This window comes from Emys orbicularis, chromosome 2, assembly GCF_028017835.1.
Source record: "Emys orbicularis isolate rEmyOrb1 chromosome 2, rEmyOrb1.hap1, whole genome shotgun sequence".
Taxonomy (NCBI): domain Eukaryota; kingdom Metazoa; phylum Chordata; order Testudines; family Emydidae; genus Emys; species Emys orbicularis.
The window spans coordinates 299787253-299813426 of record NC_088684.1 but is presented as its reverse complement, the minus strand read 5'-3'; the positions used below and the strand labels follow the sequence as shown (position 1 = coordinate 299813426).

General features: G+C 60.4%; 1 protein-coding gene across 3 annotated transcripts in view; it reads right to left on the bottom strand.

Moving 5' to 3' along the window:
* The window catches only part of AGAP3 (ArfGAP with GTPase domain, ankyrin repeat and PH domain 3), a 213330-nt gene that overhangs the window by 146195 nt on the left and 40961 nt on the right, over positions 1-26174 (bottom strand). The window contains exon 1 of one of the 3 annotated variants that reach the window (XM_065399673.1): positions 5014-5815. The exons of the other annotated variants lie outside the window; for them this stretch is intronic. Coding sequence (XP_065255745.1) covers positions 5014-5815 — 802 coding nt within the window. Of the gene's footprint in view, positions 1-5013; positions 5816-26174 lie in introns of those variants that run through there. 3 annotated transcript variants of the gene reach the window in all.

Sequence of the window (26174 nt, the reverse complement as noted above, 5' to 3'; positions counted from 1 at the left end):
CAGACCAAAGCCTGATCTGGATCACTTGGTAAACTGGGAGCAACTAAACAATATGCATTTCAATCTGGCCCATGTAAAATAATACAACCAGGAACAAAGAATGATGGCCATGCTTACAGGATGGGGGACTCTAGCCTGGGAATCGGGACTTGGGGGTCATGGCAGATAATCAGCTAAACAAGAGTACCCCCCGTGCTACACTGTGGCCAAAAGGGCTAATGCCATCCTAGGAGGTAAGAGCGGGAATCTCGAGGAGGAGCAGAGAGGTTATTTTACCTTTGTGTCTGACACTGGTGCGACGCTGCTGGGATATGGTGTCCAGTTCTCCTGTCCGCAGTGCAAGAAGGATGTGGATACATTGCAGAGGGTTTAGAGAAGGATTGGAAAACCTGCCTTACGACAGGCTCGAAGAGCTCACTCTCTAGCTGAACAAAGAGCAGGTTCTGGGTGATCTGATCGCAGTTTACAGCTACCGACATGCGGAACAAACACCTGGCAATGGGCTGTTCCGTCTAGCAGAGGGAGGTCTGACCCGATCCAGTGGCTGGAAGCTGAAGCTAGCCGAATACAGACTGGAAAGAACGTGTACATCTTTGGACAGTGAGGATAATGAACCAGTGGAACAACTTGTGACGCTGGCAGACCAGGTGCCAGCTCCTGCCAAGGACCCTGTGTCTCACTGAGCACTGACAGATACCTAGCCGGGCTCCAGCTGGCTCACCAGGGTGTTAGCATTGTTAGAACAGAATCACAGAACGTGGCTAGTGGTCAGACTGTATGGAATGCTTGTAAACTGCGACCGACATTAACCTCCCTTAGAACGGCCGTACCCCGTGTTGTGAGGTGTTATCTGAGCGGTTGTATTGTGAGCCTCCGTGTCAGTGTACGTCACCAGACAGGAGACGTTAACCTAGCGCGCAGCGCTGCTCTCCAGCAGAGGCGTTACATCCTGCCCAACAGGAAACGGCCATCGACAGCAGACCGACAATTGTGGGAGGACAAAAGACGTTTGTTGTTTTGCCCTCCCCCCCCCCATTCCCATGAGGACGAGTCGTGCAAGGGGACTCCTCCAGTCAGCTGAGTTTGCAGCTCAGAGCACACAGGAGGAGGGAAATAAAACCCCCTGGATCTCTGTGCTGCATGGGGGGGGGGGGATTCCAGGCACAAACAAGGGATCCCCCGTTCTCAGCCTGGGCTAGCCCTAAAGGTCACACACGGCTTGCTGATTCTAGACGCTTCTATTACTTTTTGAAACTTAAGACTGAAACTCGTGTGTGTGTGTGTTCGTTCACCTGCTTTAACCTCATAAATAACTCGTTTCCTTTTCCTCGTTAACATGTCTGTCGCTAGTTTTTTACAGGATTGCCTTGTCTTTTTGATGTAAGAGCTAAGGCACAACTGACCTGGCCCTTTCTACCTGAATATTGCTAAAAACAAAGAGGAGTCCTTGTGGCACCTTAGAGACTAACACATTTATTTGGGCACAAGCTTTCGTGGGCTAGAACCCACTTCATCAGATGCCCGTCTCTAAGGTCCCACCAGGGTCCTCGTTGTTTTTACTGACACAGACTAACCCAGCTGTAACCTGACTCTTGCGGGGACCCGTCCATCTATCACAGGCAGGCTCTGCTGGGCGCTGAGGCAGACTGGATACCAAGGCGACTGTCGGCGACTCCACGGCCAGGCTGCTGCAGTCCTGAGGAGTTCACACTCGCGAAGCACAGAACTCACGGCCAGGATGGGTTTGTGCGCGGCTCCTTGCCAGCCTGCCCTGAGGTGGGTGCTCACGTGCGAGACACAGCAGGCAGCTTTCCACAGCTAACCAAGGGTTGTGGTGGTTTCTCCATTACTGGCACTGTTTAAATCAAGACTGGATGCCTTGTAAAGCTAAGCTCTAGTTCCAACCGGAATTATCCTGGGGAGTCCTATGGCCTGCACAGGAGCTCAGCCTAAACCTTCCGGCCTCACAACCAGGAGTCTATTCATCCTCCCAGCACGCAGGGCCCAGCTCTCTGTCTGACCGACTGAACAGCCCTGTCGGGTCTCCACGTCGGTACTTACCGACTGTGATCACCTTCTCTTCGTTAGCGAAACAGACTGGGCTCCGTGAGTCTGGCACTATCACCATCCCCCGGGCCTCTTCTCTGAACCCGCTGCAATTTATCAACAGCCTTCTGGGAGTGCAGACCCAGGATTCCAGCAGCGGTCGCACCAGTGCCAGGCAGAGGTAAAATCACCTCTCCTCTCTGAGAGTCCCTAGGATGCATTAGCCCCTAGCTACAGCATCGCACCGGAAGCTCATGTTCAGCTGATTATCTACCCCCACCATCCCCAAGTCCTTGTCAGAGTCCGATTCCCAGGATAGGGTCCCACGTCCTGCACGTATGGCCCACAGCCGTTCTTCCTAGAGGTATGACTTGACATTGCCTGTATTCAAACGCATATTGATACTAGTGCCTGATTTAGCAAGTGCTCCCGATCACTCTGCCAGTGCCCTGTCCTCTTCCCTACCCCCCCACCCCAGTCTGTGTGTCACCTGCAAACCCTCAGTGGGGAGTTTATGTTTTCTTCCAGGTCACTGATAAAAACGCTCAACAGTGGAGGGACCCCCTAGAAACAGACCCGCTGCAGGATGATTCCCAGCTACATTCTGAGAGCCAGTTTTTAATCCATCGAACGCGTGCCAGGTTAATTTTATATCGTTCTATGTTTAATCCAGATGTCACGTGGGACCAACACAAGTGCCTTACAGACGTTTAAGTCTTTGTGCCGACACCGTTACCAACAAAGGGGTGATCTCATTAACAGAGAGAGATCTGGGTTGTTTGACGGGCTCCCTCCTTCATCCTCTGTTCCTCGGTGCTGCAGACGGCTCCCCAGTCACACGCTCTGGTCCAAGCCGCAGCCGTGCTTGGGAGGCAGTTCCTGCATGGGGCGGCTGGCAAGTAGTAACAGGTCCCCCGCTGCAAGGGAAGGGGCCAAACCCTCCTCTGTTTGGGACGCACCCACATTCCTGAGCCATGAGCGCTGCCTCGCTGCAGCCTGGGAACCTCCTGCCTCGGAGCCCACCAGCTCCAGCCAGGGGACATGCCAGGAGGCAGCCCCAGGGAGCCCGGAGACCTGCCCCATCAGGGAACTGGGGCTCGTCTGTGCCGACAGAGCCCAGCCAGACCCTCCCCTGGGAGGTGAGAGAAGCACAGAGGATGATGGCGTCAGCACCAGGGGCCCCAGGATAAGAGCCCCAGTGACTGCCTGACCCAGCCCATGCTGCCATCCCTTCGCTGCTCACCCAGCTCGGCAGCTCTAGCCCGCTCCCTCTTGTGACGCTTCCCAGGCCCAGAGCTGGCTCCAGGGTTGCCCAGAGCATAGGGAGTAGAAATGGCCCGAGGCCCCCTGGCTGGTCCCAGTCAGTCGCCGACAGGAGAGAGCAGCTCTGAGCCAAGAGCAGGACGGAAACCAGAGGAGTCCTGGGTCCGAGCAGGCGCCTGGCAAACGTGGTGCCCTGACCCGCTGGGGACCCATCTGTGAGAGCAGCCCGACACCCCGCCTCTGCCCACCTGCCAGCATGCACCACCCTGCAGCCCTTGTCCTCCGCCTAGCCCAGTGCCACCCCAGCCAGGGCGCCCCTCCCACCCCCACTCCGGGCTGGGCACCCGCGAGGCTGCAGGTCACTGCCAGCCTCTCGCCCAAACCCGGGTCAGAGCCGCCTTGGGCGGGTTCAGCACCGGGGCTGCTCCGTGCCATGGCTCCAGCAGGCCAGAGGAGCCCTAGGCTCTGAGGAAGGAGCAGGCCCAAGGCGGCGCGAGCTGTGGGACAGACGGCGAGTGACAGCACCTGCTTCTGTCCACACAGACCTTGTGGTCGTTCATTGCCAGGGCCCCACAGGCGACGAGGGGGAGTGTCAGATTCCCGGGCCAGAAGGGACCCCTGTGACCGTCCAGTCTGACTCGTGTAGAACAGGCCAGGGAAAAGCAGGCCGTGAGAACGGCCTCGTCCGCCCATGCCCACGGCACTGCCCTGCCACAGCTCTGCCCAGCGGGGGCCTGGGGGTGAGCCAGCCGCCGCCAGGGAGAGGGGGCCAGCGCAGACCCTGTCAGGGAGATGCCCAGAGCGGCTCCTGCGCTGCCCGGGGAAGGAAGCTCTGAGACAGGCTGGGTGTGTCAGGCCCAGCCCCAGCCCGCGCACTGCCCAGGAACCTCATTCAGCGCGTGTGGCCAGCCCTGCTAGAGCCCTCCAACCGGCGCGCGAGCCAGAGAACCTCCCTGTGGCCTTGTGCTCCATGCCCTTCGCCCCCCGTTCTCACCACAGCTACATGGCCCTGCCCGCTCCTGCTGAACCACTCGGGGGGGTGGGGCACCTCTCCCTGGAGAGCGCCCAGGGGACCAAACGAGCCGCTGTTCGTTCAGCACCTGTGACGACAGCACCGCAGACTCCCCTTGGGAGGTGGGATCCAGCCCAGCGCCCCCCCCCCCCCACACACACACACACAACACCCCTCCCCCGCTCTCACCCATCCGCATTATGGCAGCGCCAGAGCCAGGCAATGAGACCAGGGCTACAGGAACCAGCATTTCAGCCCCAGTGCAGAGAAGGGCCCAAATGGGTCACCCCCCAGCAACTGTGACCATGGCCTGGGGCCCTCACTGGGACGGCTTTCACCACCCCTCCCACAGCCCCACAGGCCGGGGCCCCCACTGGGGACAGCTCTCACCACCCCTCCCACAGCCCCACAGGCCAGGGGCCCTCACTGGGGACGGCTCTCACCACCCTTCCCACAGCCCCACAGGCCTGGGGCCCTCACTGGGGCAGGCTCTCACCACCCCTCCCACAGCCCCACAGGCCGGGGCTGTGACTGGGGACGGCTCTCACCACCCCCCTGAGCCCCACACTCTCACTGGGGCAGGCTCTCGCTGCCCCCCGGCCCAGGGCGTGTCTCCCCAGCTGCCCAGCCCACCTGCCCCTCCCCAGCAGCCTAGGCTCCTCCCCACGGCACCGGAGGCGGGCAGCACTTACCCAATGCTCGCAGCGGGCTGCCCCCCACGGCCACAAGGAGGGGCTCGGCGCCTCGGGGGGACTCCTGGGGAGCGGCGCTTCCCCGGTCCCGCCTGCGGAAGCGGCCGGTGAGGAGTTTCCAGAGGCCGCCGGCCTGGCTGGAGCCTGAGCACGGCTTCCCGCCGGCTCGCCCCAGCTCCGGGTACAGCAGGTCCCGCTTGCTGGGGCAGGTGTGCAGGGAGCTGGCGTCGCCCTCGCTCTTGGTGCGGAGGCGCGGCGGGCGCAGAAGCCCCCCCGACTCCGAGCGCCGCAGCTCCTGGCCGCGCCGCAGGCGGAAGCTGAAGCTCTTGCGCAGGGAGCTGAAGTTCCTCCTGGGGCCGGGGCTGCTGCGGCCGCTGCCCCGGAAGAGGTTCCAACGCCCGCTGCCCCACAGGGAGCTGCCCCGCAGGAAGCCCGAGGCCTCGGCAGCAGGTGGCTGCCGCCCCGAGGGCAGGCAGGTCATGCTGGCTGGGCGCAGGCGCTGCGCCCCATCTGCCCCATGAGCCAGGCCCCCCTCCTCCCGCCGGCGGGGAGGCCGCAGCCTGAAGAAGTCCAGCAAGCCGCTGCGGGCTCTGGCGGGGGGCGCTGGGAGCAGCAGGGCGCCAGGGCCTAGCCCGTTGCCCACCGAGCACAGGCTCTTGGGCCGTCTCTTCTGCTGCTGGGCGGCCGTGAGGGCAGCCTGCACCGCCGGGTCGCCCCGCAGGTCCAGCGACTCGCACATGCTCACGGCCCTGCGGGGGCACGCAGCCCCGGGCCGGGAGCTCCACAGCCAGCCCTCAGCCATGGTCAGCTGCTGGGCTCTCCCTGCCCCATGCCCCAGACGCGCCCCGGCCCGGCCTGGCCGGGGCAGCGCAGACTGTCAGCCGCCCCAGCGCTCCGGCTCGGCTCCGTGCACCTTCGCTCAGCTCCTCCGCTCACACTGTGCCTGCAAGCCCAGACCTGGCCCCCGGCCGGCCGGCGTGCCACAAACTCCGGGGCTGGATCCTGCCCTGGAACGGGAGCCAGGCCCTGCACACACAGACCTCCCCTAGCCAGGGGCCACGGCCCCGCACCCACCCCAGCTGCTGCCAAGGGAGCAGAGGGCAGGAGGCCAGAGACCGCGCCCGCCCCCCGTCCCTCCCCTCAGCACCAGCACAGCTCCCCCGCTGCCACAGCGGCTCCTCCCTAGAGCCACAGGCCAGCCTGCCCTGAACCCAGGGAGGAGCAGGGTGCAGAACTGGCACTCCCGCCCCCAGGAGTCCCGGCACAGCTGGCAGCACGGCGACCGGCAGGGCAATCGGAACAGCTGGGTTTCCCCTCCGCGCACGCCGGGCCTCCTTGACACTTGCTCTCCGGCTGCCTGGACCCAGGGGCACACCAGGGACTGCGAACGTGGGGGGGGCCAAGCCCATCCAGCTGGCCAAGGGAAGTGCTCTGCTCCAGTCAGAGGCCAAGGGGGGTTCTCACAAGTGGGGGGCATGAACCCCCATTTAAACAATAGAGTGCAATGGCGCCCCCAGCACCCATGGCTAGGATCCCTGGGCTGGGCTCTGCGGTACTGTGAGGAGGCGTGGGTGCTCGAGATGTGAGGGCAGGCGAGCCGGGGTGGGCATGAGTCAGGGACTGCAGCCTGGAGGAATCAGGGGCAGGAGTGCTGCAGAGTCCTGCCTTGGCCGCCCTCTCCCCCAGACACCCAGAGTTCAGGGCCCGAAGGGACCCTTCAGTCGTCTCGTCTGAGCTCCTGCACCGCACAGGGGAGGGAATCTCACCCACTTAGCCCGGACTGGCCAAGCATCTTCCAGCAGGTACCCGCCTGGCTCTGGAGACAGTCAAGTAGGGAGACCCCACCGCTCCACGGGTTCCTCCCTCACTTGGAAGTTTGGGCCCAACACGTCCCTGAGTTAGCTGGGTTTTAACGTCCTGCCGTCGGTCCTGTCCGGACTCTCTCAGCTACCTGCCCCGCCGCTGGTGTCCACAGGACGGTACCCACATGCTAACCGAGTCTCCCCTCCGGGGGCTGAGTGCCTCTCCCCACCAGGCTCCAGCCCTCAGATCCTTTCTGGGGCTCTGCTCTGCACCCTCTCCCCTTATTCAGCACCCCTTTGAAATGTGGGCCCAGCCCCGACAGCGCTCCAGCACGGCTCTCCCCAGCCACGGGATCACACGCTGGAAGGGACCTCGAGAGCTCACCAAGTCCGACCGTTACCGACACCCTCCCTGACAGGGGCTTGTCCAACCCGTTCTCAGAAACCCCAAGCCCAGACTGGGTGCTTATCAGTAACAACTCCCCTTTCTACCCAGCACTTTTCACCAGCAGATCTCTGAGTTTTCCACGTCTCTGTCCCCGCGCCGCCGCTGGCTACGGCCTCCCACGGGCCGAGCTACGCCCCCGCGCCGCCGCTGGCTACGGCCTCCCACGGGCCCGGCTACGCCCCCGCGCCGCCGCTGGCTACGGCCTCCCACGGGCCCGGCTACGCCCCCGCTCCGCCGCTGGCTACGGCCGCCCGCTGGCCCTGCTACGCCCCCGCGCCACCGCTGGCTACGGCCTCCCACGGGCCCGGCTACGCCCCCGCGCCACTGCTGGCTACGGCCTCCCACGGGCCCGGCTACGCCCGCGCAGCGCCGCTGGCTACGGCCTCCCACGGGCCTGGCTACGCCCGCGCAACGCCGCTGGCTACGGCCTCCCACGGGCCCGGCTAGACCCGCGCAGCGCCGCTGGCTACGGCCGCCCGCGGGCCCGGCTACACCCGCGCAGCGCCGCTGGCTACGGCCGCCCGCGGGCCCGGCTTCGCCCCCACGCCGCCGCTGGCTACGGCCTCCCGCTGGCCCAGCTACACCCCAGAGGCGCCGCTGGCTACAGCCTCCCACTGGCCCAGCTACACCCCCGCGCCGCCCTGGCTACAGCCTCCCACTGGCCCAGCTACACCCCCGCGCCGCCCTGGCTACAGCCTCCCGCTGGCCCAGCTACACCCCCGCGCCGCCGCTGGCTATGGCCTCCCACGGGCCCAGCTACGCCGCCGCTGGCTACGGCCTCCCACGGGCCCAGCTACACCCCCGCTGGCTACAGCCTCCCACTGGCCTAGCTACACCCCCGCGGTGCCGCTGGCTACAGCCTCCCACTGCCCCAGCTACACCCCTGTGCCTCCCTGGCTACAGCCTCCGACTGGCCCAGCTACAGCCCCGCTGGCTACAGCCTCCCACGGGCCCGGCTACAGCCCCGCGCCGCTGCTGGCTACGGCCTCCCACGGGCCCAGCTACGCCCCCGCGCCGCCGCTGGCTACGGCCTCCCACGGGCCCAGCTACACCCCCGCTGGCTACAGCCTCCCACTGGCCTAGCTGCACCCCCGCGGTGCCGCTGGCTACAGCCTCCCACTGCCCCAGCTACACCCCTGTGCCTCCCTGGCTACAGCCTCCGACTGGCCCAGCTACAGCCCCGCTGGCTACAGCCTCCCACGGGCCCGGCTACACCCCCGCGCCGCTGCTGGCTACGGCCTCCCACGGGCCCAGCTACACCCCTGTGCCTCCCTGGCTACACCCGCACATCAGCCCAGCCCCACCCCAAGTGGCCGGGCAGGGCTGGTATCCCCATGGCACCAATGGGGAACTGAGTCACAGAGGGACCAAGTGACTTGCCCCAGGTCACACAGGGAGTCTGGCGGAGCAGGGAATCAAGCCCTGGTCTCCCAGGCCAAGGCCAGGCCCTGACCACTGTGCTGCCCTCCCTTTCCTCTCTACCCTTGGAGCTAGACAGGGTGTCCTAAGGGTGTCCTAAGATGGAACCTCAGTCTCTTTGCTCACCGAGCCTCCCATGCACATGGAGAACAACTGACCCCCGCCCTCGGTGTAACAGCCTTAGGGTATCCGCAGGCTGTCCTCAGCCCCCACTCAGCCTTCTGTTCTCCAGACTAAACGCCCCCTCTTTTCACCTTCCCTCAGAGTCCGGTTTTCCAACCTTCCATCATTTTGTCGCTCTCCTCTGGCCTCTCTCCAGTTTGTGCACATCTTTCCTGAAGCGCAGTGCCCAGAACTGGACCCAGGACTCCAGCTGGGGCCTCACCCGTGCTGAGCAGAGCAGGACAACGACCTCCCGTGTCGTACACACGACACTCCCGTTAATACGCCCCAGAACGACAGGAACCATGTTCACAGCTACATCACGTTGGGTCATATTCCATTTGTGAGCCACTAGAACCCCCAGATCCTTTCCCGCTGGCTACCGCCGAGCCAGCCGTTCCCCAGCTCGCAGCCGTGCTGGATGCATGAATGCGCAGAGGTACCAATCCCACCCTGCTCCTGCGCACACATCCCGGATCGCACTGGCCCCGTGTGCCTCAGCACGGCCCAGGACTCCTGTTCAGCTGACTGCCCACTCTGACCCCTCCGTCCTTCCCAGGCTCCCGCCCCATGCAGCTGCCCGTGGCCTGCACTCCTGGGGCGCTGTGATGGCTGCCCGAGCAGTGCCCGCAGCACACGGCTAGCTGCCAGGGCAGGACCAGGCACAACACTCAAAGCTACGTGCAGCAAGGCGAAAGGGCTGGGAGGGCCGGGAGGATGGCAGCACCCCGAGGGGCACAGCTGCCGCTTCGTTCAGATTGTCTGAGCCCCTTATAGGGCCCCCGCGCCCAAGTTGCTGCCCAGAGCACTGGCTGCTTGCGCAGGGCCAGCTCTGCAGTAACACACAGCAATGCACATGCCAAGCTGTCCTGCGGGGGCCAGAGCACAGCGCCACCCTCGGGGCAGGGCACAAAGTGCCCACAGGCAGTGAGTTCTGCACTTCGATCCACCAGCCGTGGGAAATCCTCAGGCTCGGTAACAGCCTGACCATGGAGTCAGACAGTCCCCCGGGGCACCCGTCTCTCTTGCCGCCTACGCACACCTGCCTTTGCGAGAGGTGCCTCTTACACCAAAAATCACAGCAACACTCAGGTCACTCCCCAGCCCAAAGGGCCAGTCACTTCCCCAGGTCAGCTGCACCTTAGAGCTCCCCCACAGACAGCGCTTGTAGCCAATCCCATAGTAAACAATCTGAAGATTTATTAACTAGGGTTAATTAACCAGGATTAATTAGGATTTATTAACTAGGAAAAGGAAACGAGTTATTTACAAGGTTAAAGCGGGGAAACACAAACACACAAATGAGTTACAATCTTAGGTTTCAAAAAGCAATAGGAGCTTCTATAATAAGCAAACTCTGTGTGTCCCTTCGGGCTAACTCCGGCAAAACACTGGGGGTCTCTTGCTTATGCCTAGAAAACCTTGCCCTTGAGAGTCCAAACTGCATAGTGACACAGTTATTCCCTGGGCAGGTGGAGGGTCCGCAGCTCCCGGCCTGCTCCAGCTTCTGGCTTGGCCAGGGTCAGGGTCTTGGGCAGAAGGGGGGGGCCTTGGCCCCCCCTTTTGTGCCCCTCCAAAAGCAGCCACATTTTAATTCCTGTGCACGCCCCTGCTCTCACCCAGCCTGGTTACAGTAACACGCCTGCAGTAGCCACCAGATGGCAGCAGAGCCGCTCGACGGTGAGACAGCCCAGCCGCACAGAGACCCTGCAGCCCACGCCCCGGCGGCCCCCTATCTGCAGCCCCCTCCCCGGGGCCCCTGGGTCTGCAGCCCCCTCCCCAGCCCCCCTATCTGCAGCCCGCTCCCCGGCCCCTCCGTCTGCAGGATGCGCCCCGGCCCCTCCGTCTGCAGCCCCCTCCCCAGCCCCCCTGTCTGCAGTCCCCTCCCCGGGGCCCCTGGGTCTGCAGCCCCCTCCCCGGCCCCTCCGTCTGCAGCCCCCTCCCCAGCCCCCCAGTCTGCAGCCCACTCCCCGGGGCCCCTGGGTCTGCAGCCCCCTCCCCAGCCCCCCTATCTGCAGCCCGCTCCCCGGCCCCTCCGTCTGCAGCCCGCTCCCCGGCCCCTCCGTCTGCAGGATGCGCCCCGGCCCCTCCGTCTGCTGCCCCCTCCCCGGGGCCCCTGGGTCTGCAGCCCCCTCCCCGGCCCCCCTGTCTGCAGCCCACTCCCCGGGCCCTGGGTCTGCAGGATGCGCCCCGGGCCCTGGGTCTGCAGCCCACTCCCCGCCCCCCCCCCCCCCCCCCGTCTGCAGCCCCCGCCCCGGCCCCTCCGTCTGCAGCCCCCGCCCCGGCCCCTCCATCTGCAGCCCCTGCCCCGGGGCCCCTGGGTCTGCAGCCCACTCCCCGGCCCCTCCATCTGCAGGACGCGCCCCAGACCTGACTCCTGGGCGCAGGGCACATGTGTGTCAGAACCGCAACCGGGGCAGAGACGGGCAACAACCACGTGGGGGGGATGGACCAGCTTCCCTCTGCGGAGAGAGTGAACAGACCGGGCTGCTCAGCTGGAAAAGGGACGACCGAGGGGAGATATGACAGAGGTCTATACAATCATGGCTGGTATGGAGAAAGTGAATAGGGAAGTGTTATTTATCCTGTCACATAACACAAGCACTAGGGGTCACCAAATGAAATTAATAGGCAGCAGGTTTAAAATAAACAAAAGGAAGTATTTTTTCACACAACGTACAGGCACCCGGTGGAACTCCTTGCCAGAGGATGTTGTGAAGGCCAAGACTATAACATGGTTCAAGAAAAACTAGATAAGTTCATGGAGGATAGGTCCATCAATGGCTATTAACCAGGATGGGCAGGGATGGTGTCCCTGGCCTGTTTGCCAGAAGCTGGGAATGGGCGACAGGGAATGGATCATAGAATCATAGAATATCAGGGTTGGAAGGGACCTCAGGAGGTCATCTAGTCCAACCCCCTGCTCAAAGCAGGACCAATTCCCAACTAAATCATCCCAGCCAGGGCTTTGTCAAGCCGGGCCTTAAAAACCTCCAAGGAAGGAGACTCCACCACCTCCCTAGGTAACCCATTCCAGTGCTTCACCACCCTCCTAGTGAAATAGTGTTTCCTAATATCCAACCTAGACTTCCCCCACTGCAACTTGAGACCATTGCTCCTTGTTCTGTCATCAGGTACCACTGAGAGCAGTCTAGATCCATCCTCTTTGGAACCCGCTTTCAGGTAGTTGAAAGCAGCTATCAAATCCCCCCTCATTCTTCTCTTCTGGAGACTAAACAATCCCAGTTCCCTCAGCCTCTCCTCATAAGTCATGTGCTCCAGCTCCCTAATCATTTTTGTTGCCCTTCGCTGGACTCTTTCCAATTTTTCCACATCCTTCTTGTAGTGTGGGGCCCAAAACTGGACACAGTACTCCAGATGAGGCCTCACCAATGTCGAATAGATGGGAATGATCACGCCCCTCGATCTGCTGGCAATGCTCCTACTTATACAGCCCAGAATGCGGTTAGCCTTCTTGGCAACAAGGGCACACTGTTGACACATATCCAGCTTCTCGTCCACTGTAACCCCTAGGTCCTTTTCTGCAGAACTGCTGCCTAGCCATTCGGTCCCTAGTCTGTAGCAGTGCATGGGATTCTTCCGTCCTAAGTGCAGGACTCTGCACTTGTTGAACCTCATCAGATTTCTTTTGGCCCAATCCTCTAATTTGTCTAGGTCCCTCTGTATCCTATCCCTACCTTCCAGTGTATCTACCACTCCTCCCAGTTTAGTGTCATCTGCAAACTTGCTGAGAGTACAGTCCACGCCATCCTCCAGATCATTAATGAAGATATTGAACAAAACCGGCCCCAGGACCAACCCCTGGGGCACTCCGCTTGATACCGGCTGCCAACTAGACATTGAGCCATTGATCACTACCCGTTGAGCGCGATGATCTAGCCAGCTTTCTATCCACCTTATAGTCCATTCATCCAGCCCATACTTCTTTAACTTGCTGGCAAGAATACTGTGAGAGACTGTATCAAAAGCTTTGCTAAAGTCAAGGAATAACACATCCACTGCTTTCCCCTCATCCACAGAGCCAGTTATCTGCTCATAGAAGGCAATTAGGTTAGTCAGGCACGACTTCCCCTTGGTGAATCCATGCTGACTGTTCCTGATCACTTTCCTCTCCTCTAAGTGCTTCAGAATTGATTCCTTGAGGACCTGCTCCATGATTTTTCCAGGGACTGAGGTGAGGCTGACTGGCCTGTAGTTCCCCGGATCCTCCTTCTTCCCTTTTTTAAAGATGGGCACTACATTAGCCTTTTTCCAGTTATCCAGGAGCTCCCCCGATCGCCATGAGTTTTCAAAGATAATGGCCAATGGCTCTGCAATCACATCCGCCAACTCCTTTAGCACCATCGGATGCAGCGCATCCGGCCCCATGGATTTGTGCTCATCCAGCTTTTCTAAATAGTCCTGAATCACTTCTTTCTCCACAGAGGACTGGTCACCTCCTCCCCATACTGTGCTGCCCAGTGCAGTAGTCTGGGAGCTGACCTTGTTCGTGGAGACAGAGGCAAAAAAAGCATTGAGTACGTTAGCTTTTTCCACATCCTCTGTCACTAAGTTGCCTCCCTCATTCAGTAAGGGGCTCACACTTTCCTTGACTTTCTTCTTGTTGCTAACATACCTGAAGATGAGTGCCCCCACTCCAGCACCCACCCCCAATCATCTGCCCCCGCCCCCACACAAAGCGGCCTGCCCCAAGGTACCTGCTTGTGCCCTGGCACTTATCCACACCCCAGTGCCTACCGCATGGTCCATGACTGAAGCACCCAGTACCAATAATAAAGGGCAAAGCAGATCCCAGGGTGTCACCAACACCCCAAACCCTACAACAAGTGCCAGTGACACTCAAAGAAGGAGTAAAAGTGGAATGTGTCTGTGGTACAGGAGGGAATCCCGACTCCAAGTGCCAGCAGCAGGAGAGCAGCACCGTCAGAAAGCTGAGTGAGGTAAGGATTGTACAGAGCCCAGAAACCTGAGCGTCACCAGCAAGCACCAGCACTGCCCAGGGAGGCCAGCTCCAGTCTCATACAGACAAAGGGCTTGGCAGGTCTGAACACAGAACGTGCAAGCCCCCGCCTTTCACCCACCCTGCTGGTATCTTGTCAAGGGCCTTTCCCCTGCATCAGCACCTGATGGCACCACGCTGCACAGACCAGATGTTGACAGATGTGGGTGCGGTTCATAGATAAGGCCACAAGGGACCACGATGATCCTCTAGTTTGACCTATGAGCAAGAGGCCAGAGACCCCACCCAAGGGATTCCACATCCCAGCCCCACACATCTGGCTGAGCTCTGCGGTGGGTCTGCTCCAGAGACACGCCCAGGCTGGATCTCCAGACTCCGCGCGAGGGAGAATCCACATCAGCTGTTCCAACGTAGCAATCTGCACCTTACTTCTAGCCTGACTTCGGGCAGCTTCAGCGTCCAGCCACGGGATCTCGCTCAGCCTTTTCCTCCTGGATTAAAGAGCCAGCGACTATCAGAAATCTCTTCCCCGCGTAGGTACGCGTAGACTGGGATCGAGTCATACCTGAGCCTTCACTTAGTTGAACTAAACAGACCGAGCTCCTACAGTCTCTCTCCTGAACCCTTTCCAATTGGTCAGTGTCTTTTTTGAAGTGTGAACCCCAGAACTGGACACAGCATCCAGCAATGGGCTCACAAACGCTGTATACAAGGCAGCAATACCCCCTCCCTAGTCCTGCTGGATATTCCCCGGCTTATACAGCCAGAAGCCACATTAGCCCTTTTAGAGAGACAAGGTGGCTGAGGCGATAGCTTTTCCTGGGCCAACTTCTGCTGGTGCAAGAGACAAGCTTCCAAGCTACACAGCGCCCTTCCTCGGGGCGGGGGAAGGTATGGAGCATGTCACAGCTAAACGCAAGGGGAACAGTTAGCACACGTTCTAAGGGACCCGCTAGGTGAGGTGACCCATTAACACCTCTGCAGTCATTGGACAAAAAGGGGGCTAGTGGGTTACAGATGGTTGTAATGAGCCATAAATCCAGTGTCTCTGTTCAGTCCGTGATTTTTGGTGTCTAGCAAAGTTATGAATGTAAAGTTCCCAGGCTCGTCTGTTGACAGAGTTGTGCTGGTTTCCTGTGAGGACGAGGGCTGATAGGACAGATATCGAGTGGCTGCATTGTGAGACGTGTTCACCACAGGTGAAAGGATGTTTTTGTCTTTTATCATTTTCCTGTGTGAGGTCATTCGAGTGCACAGTGATTGTCTGGTTTCACCCACATAGCTGTTATTGGGGGCATTTAGTGCACCGGATGAGGTACACCCCATGTTGTGATAGGCATGTGTAGGACCCATGGACCTTGAAAGGTGTGTCATGGGGGGGTGCTGATCATTGTAACAGTGGAGATATGGCTGCAGGTTTTCCATCTATAGTTCTGGCAGGGTCTGGTGCCACTTTGAGTTGGTGTGTCCTGGTCTGTGGGGAGATTGCTTCTGATGATGAGCTTGGTGAGGTTGGGGGGTTGCTTGAAGGCCAGAAGAGGGGGTTCAGGAAATTAATAGGCAGCAGGTTTAAAACAAACAAAAGGAAGTATTTTTTCATACAATGCACAGTCAACCTGTGGAACTCTTGGCCTTCACAACATCCTCTGGCAAGGACTATAACAGGGTTCAAAAAATAACTAGATAAGTTCACGGAGGATAGGTCCATCAATGGCTATTAGCCAGAATGGGCAGGGATGGTGGCCCTAGCCTCTGTTTGCTAGAAGCTGAGATTGGGTGACAGGGGATGGATCACTTGATGATTCCCTGTTCTGTTCATTCCCTCTGGGGCACCTGGCATTGGCCACTGTCAGACAGGATACTGGGCTAGATGGACCTTTGGTCTGACCCAGTCTGGCCGTTCTTATGTTCTTAATTTTCAACAGGCACCACCAGCCTCCCAGACATTATGTGGCTTGGGCATAATCTTTGACCCAGTCCTCTCTAGAGCCACACATCCAGGCCATGGCTAAGTCTGGCCTCTCCTTCCTACACGACATCTCTAAGCTCAGCCTTTCTTCTCCAGCCACACAGCTGAACTTGTTCAGGCCCACTTCATCCCACAATTTGACTCCTGCAGTCTCCTCTCTGCCTTTGAAAATCCACTCATCCTGCTGCTGCAAAGATCATTATACTGACTTGTCACATGGACTACACACCCACCCCGTATGTCCCTCCACTGGCTCGCCCTGCTTTCTTCTTCTTCTGTATCCTCCTGAACCCCCAGGTGCATATGGCATCCTGCAGTTCCCACCTTTATTTTGGTCTTGTTCTGGTCCGGTTCAGGCTTCTGAATGTCATGTTGATGGATCTGGTTTCTCTCTCTAGGGTCCTGCATCATGTTTCTCTAGGTTGCCCTCTTGTTCTCTTTCCTGGTGATGTCCATATTATCACTTGCCATGGAAGTCGTGTTGGTGACATTCTTAATGCGCATCCTAAATATGTCCATCATCTTGGTCTTACCATATTTGATGCTTTAAGGTTGGTTTGCTCTCTTTCGAATTTCTGATGTTGGAAGAACCTCTTTCCAATGGACACTGAAAATCTCCTGCAGGCATTTACTTTGGGATGTACTGATCTTCATTTCTGTTGCCCATTTCCAAAACTCTGCTCCATAAAGGAGGACAGACATGAGGCCAATATTAAAAATTCATATTTTTGTGTCATAGAATCGTAGGACTGGAAGGGACCTCGAGAGGTCACCTAGTCCAGTCCCCTGCATTCATGGCAGGACTAAGTATTATCCAGACCATCCCTGACAGGTGTTTGTCCAACCTGCTCTTAAAAGCCTCCAATGACGAAGACTTCACAACCTCCCTAGGCAATTTATTTCAGTGCCTAACTGTGACGAAGTGGGGGGTTTTCTTGTTTTCTGTGGAGTTTCAATGGTTTGCATGCGGAGGGGGTGGGACTCAGTTTCCCTGGGTGTTACTGGTTTAACGAGGTGAGGGGAGAGGGAGTGTGTTTTGCAGAGGACCGGAGAGAGGACGTGGGGACCCAGCCGGTGGCCGGGAGGATGGATACCCCAGCGACCGGTGACCTGGCGACCCAGAGGCCCAGCTGAGGAGACGCAGCCGGTTCTGGCCAGTGGGAGGACAATGGGCTGCAGAGTGAGGACCCAGTGACCTAACCAGCCGGTTCCAGCCAGAGGGAGAAGCAGGAGAGGAGGCCCCGGTTTACGACTCTGTTTACCTGGAGGGAAGACAATGGACAGAGGCAGGGCCTGGGGCCGGGAATCTCGGATGCCCAGCTGCGAGCAAGGGGGGCTCCGGGCTGAAGAGGGGAAGCAGGCAGAGCCCACCTGGATGCAGAGAGACTGGGATGTGCTGGGCTGTGGGAGGCCAGGCCTGAGGGTCAGAGAGTTTCCTGTGCTGTGTTCAACTCTCAATAAACCCTTCTGTTTCATGCTGGCTGAGAGTCACTCCGGTCTAGAGAACAGGGTTGCATCAACCCCTTCGGGGGTGGAGGCCCCGGGGGTCCAGAGCGAGTGGACTCCCTGAGGGGGCCCACGGCAGAGACAGACGTGCTAAGGCTCAGAGAGGTGCGGATCCAGGAGGTGGAGGGGCCGGACCCCGAGAGAGAGTGGACCCCCGAGAAGGGCTGTCTCACTAAAAGGGGCACCCCCCACGGACCGCACGGGGCCAAGAGTGGGCACGATCTGTGAGTCCGTGACACTAACCACCCTGACAGGTAGGGAGTTTTTCAGTCAGTGCCAATCAAGTTACTTTTCCAAATCTTTTCAGGTTTATGAAAGTTGTTTGCTGCTTTCGATATTTGTTGCTCAATGTCTAGCCTGGTGTTGCCATCACTGCACATCACATGCCCTCGATGAGTAAAATAACGGATTTCTTCTAGTGTTTCGTCACCCGCTCTGATGGTTACTTTGGGGACGTGGATGGCCATCTGTCACACCCTTCCCTTACTCCAGCTGTCACAGCAAACCATTGGCTGATGCTGTTACCATCCCTGACTGCAAATCCGGCATTGTCATATAGATTCTGGATTATTCTAATTACTTTTACTGGTTTCCCGTCGTGTGTCAATTTTCCAAAGTCCGTCTCTGTGTCGGCTGCCCAAAGCCGTCTGGACATCTATAAAGCTCAGCACGAGAGAGGCTGGCCACTGCACACTGGGTTCGGTGAGAAGAACCTGTGATCTCAATGGGCTAAAACCTGCTTGTTCCTCTCTGAGCTGAAGCTCCCCCTAGATCAAACACAAGCTTGTCCTTTCCTTGAAGAGTCGTCACAACCTTTAGCCCTGGCCCAACGACCTGTGCCTTCACTCTACCATGTTCCCAGCCTGCACCACTCCCCACTCAGACGCCACCTGCAGGATCCCCTCTACCCATCGGGAGCTCCCTGGGAAAATCTGGGCAGCCACTCACTTCCTTGTTCTCCATCTAACTCAGCTCAGCCATGCTACTCCCAGAACCCAGCCTGATGATGACAGGGGGCAGCCGACGAGCTAAGACTGTCCTCCCTGATCTGCCTGCCTTTCCCTACCCCTTCACTCCCACTAACTCCCCGTTCCTGCTATTCCTTCATTCCACCCGCCCCAGTTCAAACACCCAGACCCCATCACCACGTCAGTAACCTGTGCCCCTCACCGCCCCAGTTCAAACACCCGGACCCCATCACCACGTCAGTAACCTGTGCCCCTCACCGCCCCAGTTCAAACACCCAGACCCCATCACCACGTCAGTAACCTATGCCCCTCACCGCCCCAGTTCAAACACCCGGACCTCCATCGCCGCGTCAGTAACCTGTGCCCCTCACCGCCCCAGTTCAAACACCCGGACCTCCATCGCCGCGTCAGTAACCTGTGCCCCTCACCGCCCCAGTTCAAACACCCGGACCCCCATCGCCGCATCAGTAACCTGTGCCCCTCACCGCCCCAGTTCAAACACCCGGACCCCCATCGCCGCGTCAGTAACCTGTGCCCCTCACCGCCCCAGTTCAAACACCCGGACCCCCATCGCCGCGTCAGTAACCTGTGCCCCTCACCGCCCCAGTTCAAACACCCGGACCCCCATCACCGCGTCAGTAACCTGTGCCCCTCCCCGCCCCAGTTCAAACACCCAGACCCCCATCGCCGCGTCAGTAACCTGTGCCCCTCACCGCCCCAGTTCAAACACCCGGATCCCATCACCACGTCAGTAATCTGTGCCCCTCACCACCCCAGTTCAAACACCCGGACCCCATCACCACGTCAGTAACCTATGCCCCTCACCGCCCCAGTTCAAACACCCGGCCCCCATCGCCGCGTCAGTAACCTCTGCCCCTCCCCGCCCCAGTTCAAACACCCGGACCCGCATCACCGCGTCAGTAACCTGTGCCCCTCACCGCCCCAGTTCAAACACCCGGACCCCCATCACCGCGTCAGTAACCTGTGCCCCTCACTGCCCCAGTTCAAACACCCGGACCCTCATCGCCGCGCTGATGTCAAGAAGTGGCTGGCGACATGCCACAGAAGCAGTCATACCATCTGCCCCAAGGCCACAGGAACACAGGCACTGCCAGCCTGGCTCAGACCCGGGCCCATCTGGCCTGGCATCCTGTCCCGCCGTGGCCAGGGCCTGCTGGTGCTCAGCACGGGGACAGGAGCGCTGCAGAAGGCCCCTACGGCAGCTTTCCCGAACTGCCATTACTTAGAGGCCGGCTCGGGAAGCAAGAGCATTGGGGCTTGTAACAACTCCGGATCTGACCCTGTCCGATCCTCTCTGGAATCCAGCTAGGTTCTTGGCCTTAACGATCTCTCGGGGCAATGAATTCCATGAACTAACTCTTCCGAATTCGCCACGCCTGAGCGCCAGCCCGCCCAGAGGAACAGGAGACACCCAAACAGAACCCAAGAGGACACAGGCTGTTCCTGTAGGCCCCGAACGCGCCCCAGGCCCTGACAGTGCAAAGCACCAGAAGGAACCATCTGGAGAACAAAGAGTAGCCGCCAGTGGGGTTCGGGCCAGTTTTTCAACCTGCCGCGTCTGTGCAGGCAGGGCAGGGCTGGAGCACTGCACAAGGCTGGGTGCTAGGCAGCGCCCCGATGGGCTGGGTCCTTGGCTCCTACGCAGCGTGTATCTCAGCCTGTGACAGACGCCAGCCAGCTGGGGGCAGCGCCAGGAGCATGCAGGGATCCAGGCGGCGGAAAGCTGCACTGAGCCCTGGTTCCCTGTGGGGCTGAGGGTGCAGCAACCGCTGACACAGGCCCTTCCCCGAGGGCAGCTTCACTCTTCTGCTTCACGGACCAACCAAAGGGGCTCCACAGAGCCAACGCTGCCAGGGGGTGGGGGGACTAGGTGCCATGTCACCCCAGGGCCAGCGCTGCCAGGGGGTGGGGGGGCCAGGTGCCATGTCACCCAAGGGCCAGCGCTGCCAGGGGGCGGGGGGGCCAGGTGCCATATCACCCCAGGGCCATTGCTGCCTTGGGATGGGGGGGCTAGGTGCCATGTCACCCAAGGGCCAGCGCTGCCAGGGGGCGGGGGGGCCAGGTGCCATGTCACCCCAGGGCCATTGCTGCCTTGGGATGGGGGGGCCAGGTGCCATGTCACCCCAGGGCCATTGCTGCCTTGGGATGGGGGGGCTAGGTGCCATGTCACCCCAGGGCCAGCGCTGCCAGGGGGTGGGGGGGCCAGGTGCCATGTTACCCCAGGGCCATTGCTGCCTTGGGATGGGGGGGCTAGGTGCCATGTCACTGCAGGGCCAGCGCTGCCAGGGGGCGGGGAGGCCAGGACACGATGTCACCCCAGGGCCAGCGTTGCCAGGGGTGGGGGCGCGGTGTCTCCCCGTTGCCAGCGCTGCCAGAGGGCAGGGGAGGGGCTGAGGGGCCAGGGAACAATGCCGCCCCATGGCCAGTGCTGCCAGGGGTGGGGGCGTGATGTCTCCCCGTGGCCAGCCTGCCCAGCCCAGAAGACGCGCCAGGCCGCTGTTGCTGGCGGAAGAGCCGCATGCAGAGTCACGGGCATGCGGCAACTGCTGGTCCCCCAACGGCTGAGGCAGGAGCCCCGTGCCTGTGCCAGGGGCCCGCTGGGGGAGCTGCCACCCCCCGTGCACACGGAGACCAGCGCCAGCCAGCTCTGTGGTGCACCACGAATACCAATGAGGCCTCCTCACCAGGCTGTCGGGAGGGGGAGACGGAGCTGCAGCCCGCACAATCCCACGTCACAGCCTGTTCTCACTGCACAGAAATCACAGCCAACCCGCCAGCGCGTCAGCAGCTGGCAACCGGCTGCGCGCTCGCTCGTCACCAGGGGCTGACAGCCGGGGGCGGGGAGGGGGGCTCAGCAGCTCCCCCAAGGAAAGGAAGGGCAGCTCCCTGGCCCCCCATCCTCATTCAGAGACCCACGGGGGGGCTTGAGGGAGAGGGTCTCGGTAAAGAGGAATGAGAGATTCATACACCCCAGGCTCAGGTGGGGAGGGGCCCTCAGGGGAGCAGCAGTCCCCCCCCCCCAGAGCCCCCGGGCTCAGCCCAGCCAGGATGAGCAGCTAGCAGGAGAGGAGAGGTGCACCCACTCCGACTCAGCTGTTGTAACCCAGCCACCTCTTCCCACTCCTTGGGAGCACCCCGGCAGCCGGCTTCATTCCCGCAGCTGCCCACCGGGCCAGAAGGGCCCATCCAGCCTGTGCTCCTGTATTCACAGGTCACCCCGCCCCCCGTGCCGAGCCCCAGAACCTTCAACAGCCTCTTGAGAAATGCTCCATTGCCTCCTCGTCTGAGCACTGTCCTGGGAGGAAACTGAGGCCCAGTGAGAGAAGGTCACACAGGGAGTGGGAGGCAGAGCTGGGGACAGACCTAACTAACCCCACGCCTCGCTCAGGAGCCCTTGGGCCTAGGCTCCGGTCTCGCTTCTAGCCGTTAGCCAACCCAAGTGCTGCAGCTCAGCCGAGCCACGTCCGCCTCCCGTTCACACCCCCAGGGACGGAGATCGGCTCCGAGGCCCCTTCCAAGGAGCATCACCCGGACGGCTGTACTGAGCTGAGTGCGTGCCCGGCACAGGTCTCCTTGGGCAGGACCGAGCTCTCGGCAGGCTCTGCGCTCCAGCCACCAAGCGGTTAACGAAAGCCCGGAAGCAAACAGAAGATGCACACAGTGCCTGCCTCCGGCACAAGCTCCTTCTCTCCTCCCACGCCCAGTTCAGCCCCTGCCGGCAGTCAGCACCGCTGTGCCGCCCGCTTCTCCCTGGCAGGCCTGGTACCAAAGCAAGCTGCCTTCCTCCCACATGCCACGAGGTCCCTGCCCTGCCACCACCCCCACACTGGCACCGGGCACAGGAAAATCCAGGAGCAGCAAATGCAGGCGTAAGCCCTTCGTGTGAGGCAGGCCCTGCAACTGGCCGTCCCTCGGCCTGTGCCCATGGTGCTGAGGGGGGGGCAAGTGGGGCAATTTGCCACGGGCCCCCACGAGAGTTTTTCGGGGCCCCTGGAGCGGGGTCCTTCACTCGCTCCGGGGGCCCCAGAAAACTCTCGCGGGGCCCGGGCCCCCGGAGCTTCTTCCACTCCAGGTCTTCGGCAACAATTCGGCGGCGGAGGCCCGCCGCCACCGAAGACACCAGGCCCCCTGAATCCTCTGGGTGGCCCTGGTGCTGAGTGGGCAGTGCCGGGACTCCGAAAGGGGCACTTCCCCGCCAAGCCAGCACCGATGGGGGCAAGGCAAAGGCCCAGACCTAGGTCAGATCCCCGGCACTTTTCATGCCAGTGGCCTGCCAGGCGAAACCCAACGTCTCCTTCCCCGCGGTTCCTGTCCGACCTGGGATTCCACACGTTGTGTTCTACACTGCTGGGCAGACCCACCACGCACTGTTAGCTGCCGCATTCCACCCCAGACCTGGTTGCATTTCCGTGACCGCCCTATGTTCCTTACCTACCAAACAGGCCATGCTGTGGTGATGAGTGTTTTATAAGAACCTACCTAGTGCTGTGAGGCTTAGCAAATCCGCAAACAACAGAGGCTTAAGAGCCAATGTAAAATCGCTAACCCTAGTCAGCTCGTGGGGGGGAAGACAACTGGCAATATCAGCAGGGGGTGTCCCGAGGAGGGGACATGGGGGGGCAGGGCTGATGCTAGATCTGTGGGTGGAGATGAGGCGGGAGGGAAAGGGAAGAGGATGCAGGATCCTCCCCCAGGGAAGGGCAGGGCTCCTAGAACAGCCTGCAGGACAAGTGCAGGAAGGAGCAGAGAGGACCCAAGAGGCCGGCCTGCCGGCGAGCCCCTTGCAGAAAGGCCAGAGGGGCCCTGCACAAGGGCAAAGGCCTGGAGACTTGGGGAGGAGGCTGCACAAGGCGGCAACCCTCTGGCATGTCCAGCCAGCCCAGTGAGGTAACCCCCCCCCCCCCCCCCGCCACACACCCACACACCCACGCTGGGGAAGGCAGAGGACCTGCCAAGGAATCTGAGCAGCAGAATGCACAGAAAAGGTAACGGACAAATGGCAAAGACACCCCCTGGGCCCCACAGACCTAGCCAGCGCTCAGCAGAGCCGCTGCACATCCTGCCCTGCAACCAGCAGGAAAAGGCTCAACTCCAAGGGGCAGAAAGGGGAAGAGAAATGGTCTGGTGCAGGCTGCCATAAAGGAAGGGAACCACATGTCTGGGCCCATCACCTACCTGACTCCAAATATGTATGTGTTGAGTCTCACCAGCCCCCGAGAGGCAGGGCAGTGCTGGTGCCCCAGGGGGCAGATGGGGCAGAGAGATCGAGGGACTCAGGAAGCCTGCGTCAGAGCAGGGAACTGAACCTGTCTCCCCAGCGCCAGCGCCCTACCCACTGGCCTATCCTCTCCATCATAGACCCCCGTGACCTAACATCTACCTGCCGGTCCCCCACCACACAAACCAGCGCTCCAGCAGGAAAACTCTGAGCGTGGGAAGGAGAAATGGGCACACGTTAAAGATGCTACAGACAGCAGCTCCTGGCAAAGCTAGAACAGTTTAAAACCTAATAAAAAGAAGCAAATGCCAGCAATGCAGAATGGGAAACTCCGGACAGACCTTCCCAAGACTATTCCAGACAATGGATCCGAGCCAGACAGCATCATCAGAAAAGCAAGGACATGGTGAGAGACCATGGAAACCCAGGAGCCTCCCCTCCCCAGTCCCTATCACAACACAGGGGAACCTCCAAAATGCAAACCTGGGAAGCCAGGCAGCCCAGGGAATGGAGCAAAGGAGAGGTTTCAACAGCACAGAGCCCTTCACCTAACCCTCCAGTCTGGCCCCTCTCCTACGCCATGGTCAGACGGACGAACGACCCCAGTGCACAAAAGCACAAATACTTTCCTCACGAATAACTAGAGGACATTTGTGAGAACAGCAGCGTCAGCAAACTCCTGGGGCATCCCCAGTGACAAATAACACAGCAACAAGAGAACCACAAAAGCCAGGCTCACTTCCTCCCTGCAAAACAGGCCCCAGCCCATCTTCACTCTGCAGAGCCTCATTAGCAAAGCTTTGCTCCTTCACAGGACTTCACGGAGCGGCTGACTCAGTCTGGCCCCCCAGGATTGCTACAGAATGGAACCGATGGGGAACCATATGCCCTCATTAGCTCCATGCACCGTCCAGCGACTGCACAACAAGCACCAGAGCCCTTCCAGCAAGGGGAGTAACCTCGGTCCAACGTCCCAGCCCCCCGCCCCTAGCCCAGGCCTCCGGAGCTACCTGCCTGCCGCACACCAACGATCTGCTCCCAGGACCTCTGACCCACTGTGTCCAGGGCAGATCACGGCACTCCCCTCCCTTTTGGGGCCCCGCTCCCAGGCTGTGGCCCTGCCCGTCCTTGGGTGACCCACAGAAGAGCTGTCTGCTGAACAGGCAGGGGGAGCCCCCGCTTCCCAGCATCACTGCTCTCCCCCCTCAGAGGTGCTGGAGTGGGGGGGCTCAGCCCCCACCCACCCAAGCAGATGTCTGAGGGGCACTAGCTGACCCCACTCCAGCAGGGTCAGCATGGGACTCTCACAATGCCCTCTGCTGAGGCCCCCAAACTAACACCCACTGGCACGAAAAAGGGCAGCTCCGTCCCCGGGCTTGGCTACACCAGTGGTTCTGCTCCTGTTTCACCCGTGTTAACGGCTTGCCAATTAATCAGTGTTAGCGAACACGACTGCCAATGCTGGGCTAGACACTCCACAAAGGTTTGTGCCAGGTGGCCACGTGTGCAGCCTACTCCAGGCTGAGCCACTGGGTGAACCACAAGTGTTTGTGGAGTATCAGAATTAAAACAGGACCACAACGGACTCTGGACAAACCCTCAGCTCCCTCATCTGGGGCTGCCTGCAGACTCAGGCTGGCACCACAGCACTGGGCATGCTCGGGTCGTATTTCCAAACCTTCCTGTGCAAACAGGAGGGCTAGAAACCATTTTTTAAAACGTCACTGACATCACAGGATTCCCGGAGCCCGATAGGCCTGCAGTACCTAGACTTAACCCAGCCCCGCTGCCCCTGCGGGAACCTCCCGCAGCGCATGGGCCCGAGATCACCCGGGAATGACAACTCCGGGTGTTTCAGAACAGACCCAGGAACAGCCGACCAGGTCAACATTTGTGATGACGACACAGAAATTGAGCAGCCCCGAAATGACACAAACCTGCTCCTCACAATCAGTGCACGGCTGCAGAAACAGCATGAAAAGGAAAAGCTGGGCAGGGCTCCACGCTGTAACAACCCCACCAGCTGGATCCAGTCCTCCTGCCGAGCTACTGCTCCAGCGATGCCACAGCCCAGCCAACCCACTCTCCCACACCGGGCAGAGACCGGGGTCCAGCACAGACAGCTGGCTGCACCAGACAGGCGCTCAGATACGCCATGCGGGCTGGAGGGGCAGCACCGATGGCTGCCACGCAGCGCTGGGCCCATCCCCTGCTAATCCAGAGACAATCACACAACACAGCTCCTGGGCCCCTATGCCAAAGCAGCGCCCCGACCCATTCCCCACCCCCTGCAAAGCACAGAGCACGCCCTGCGCCGGGCTCTGCAGCGCACGGGAGCGGGGGAAGAGACCGTGTCCACCCAAAAGACAGCGAGGTCACTACTCAGTGCCTGGGAACGGGATGGAGCCCCAAGGGACCCAGCCAGGAGACTAACAGGTCATGCCCCCATCCAGAGGGGAAGGACAGAAGAAAACACCTGGAGCAACTGAGTCCAGGGGACAACAAATGAAAAGCAGGAGGGGGGGGACAGTCAGAGGGCCCGAGAAGGGGATACCAAGCAGAGACCCTGCCCAGCGCCCAAATCCCAGGAGCTGACGCCACCCAGAGGAACTCTGCCCGGAGTGCCCAGAATCCAGCCCCGCAGGCGCGGTCACAGGGACTGCCCCA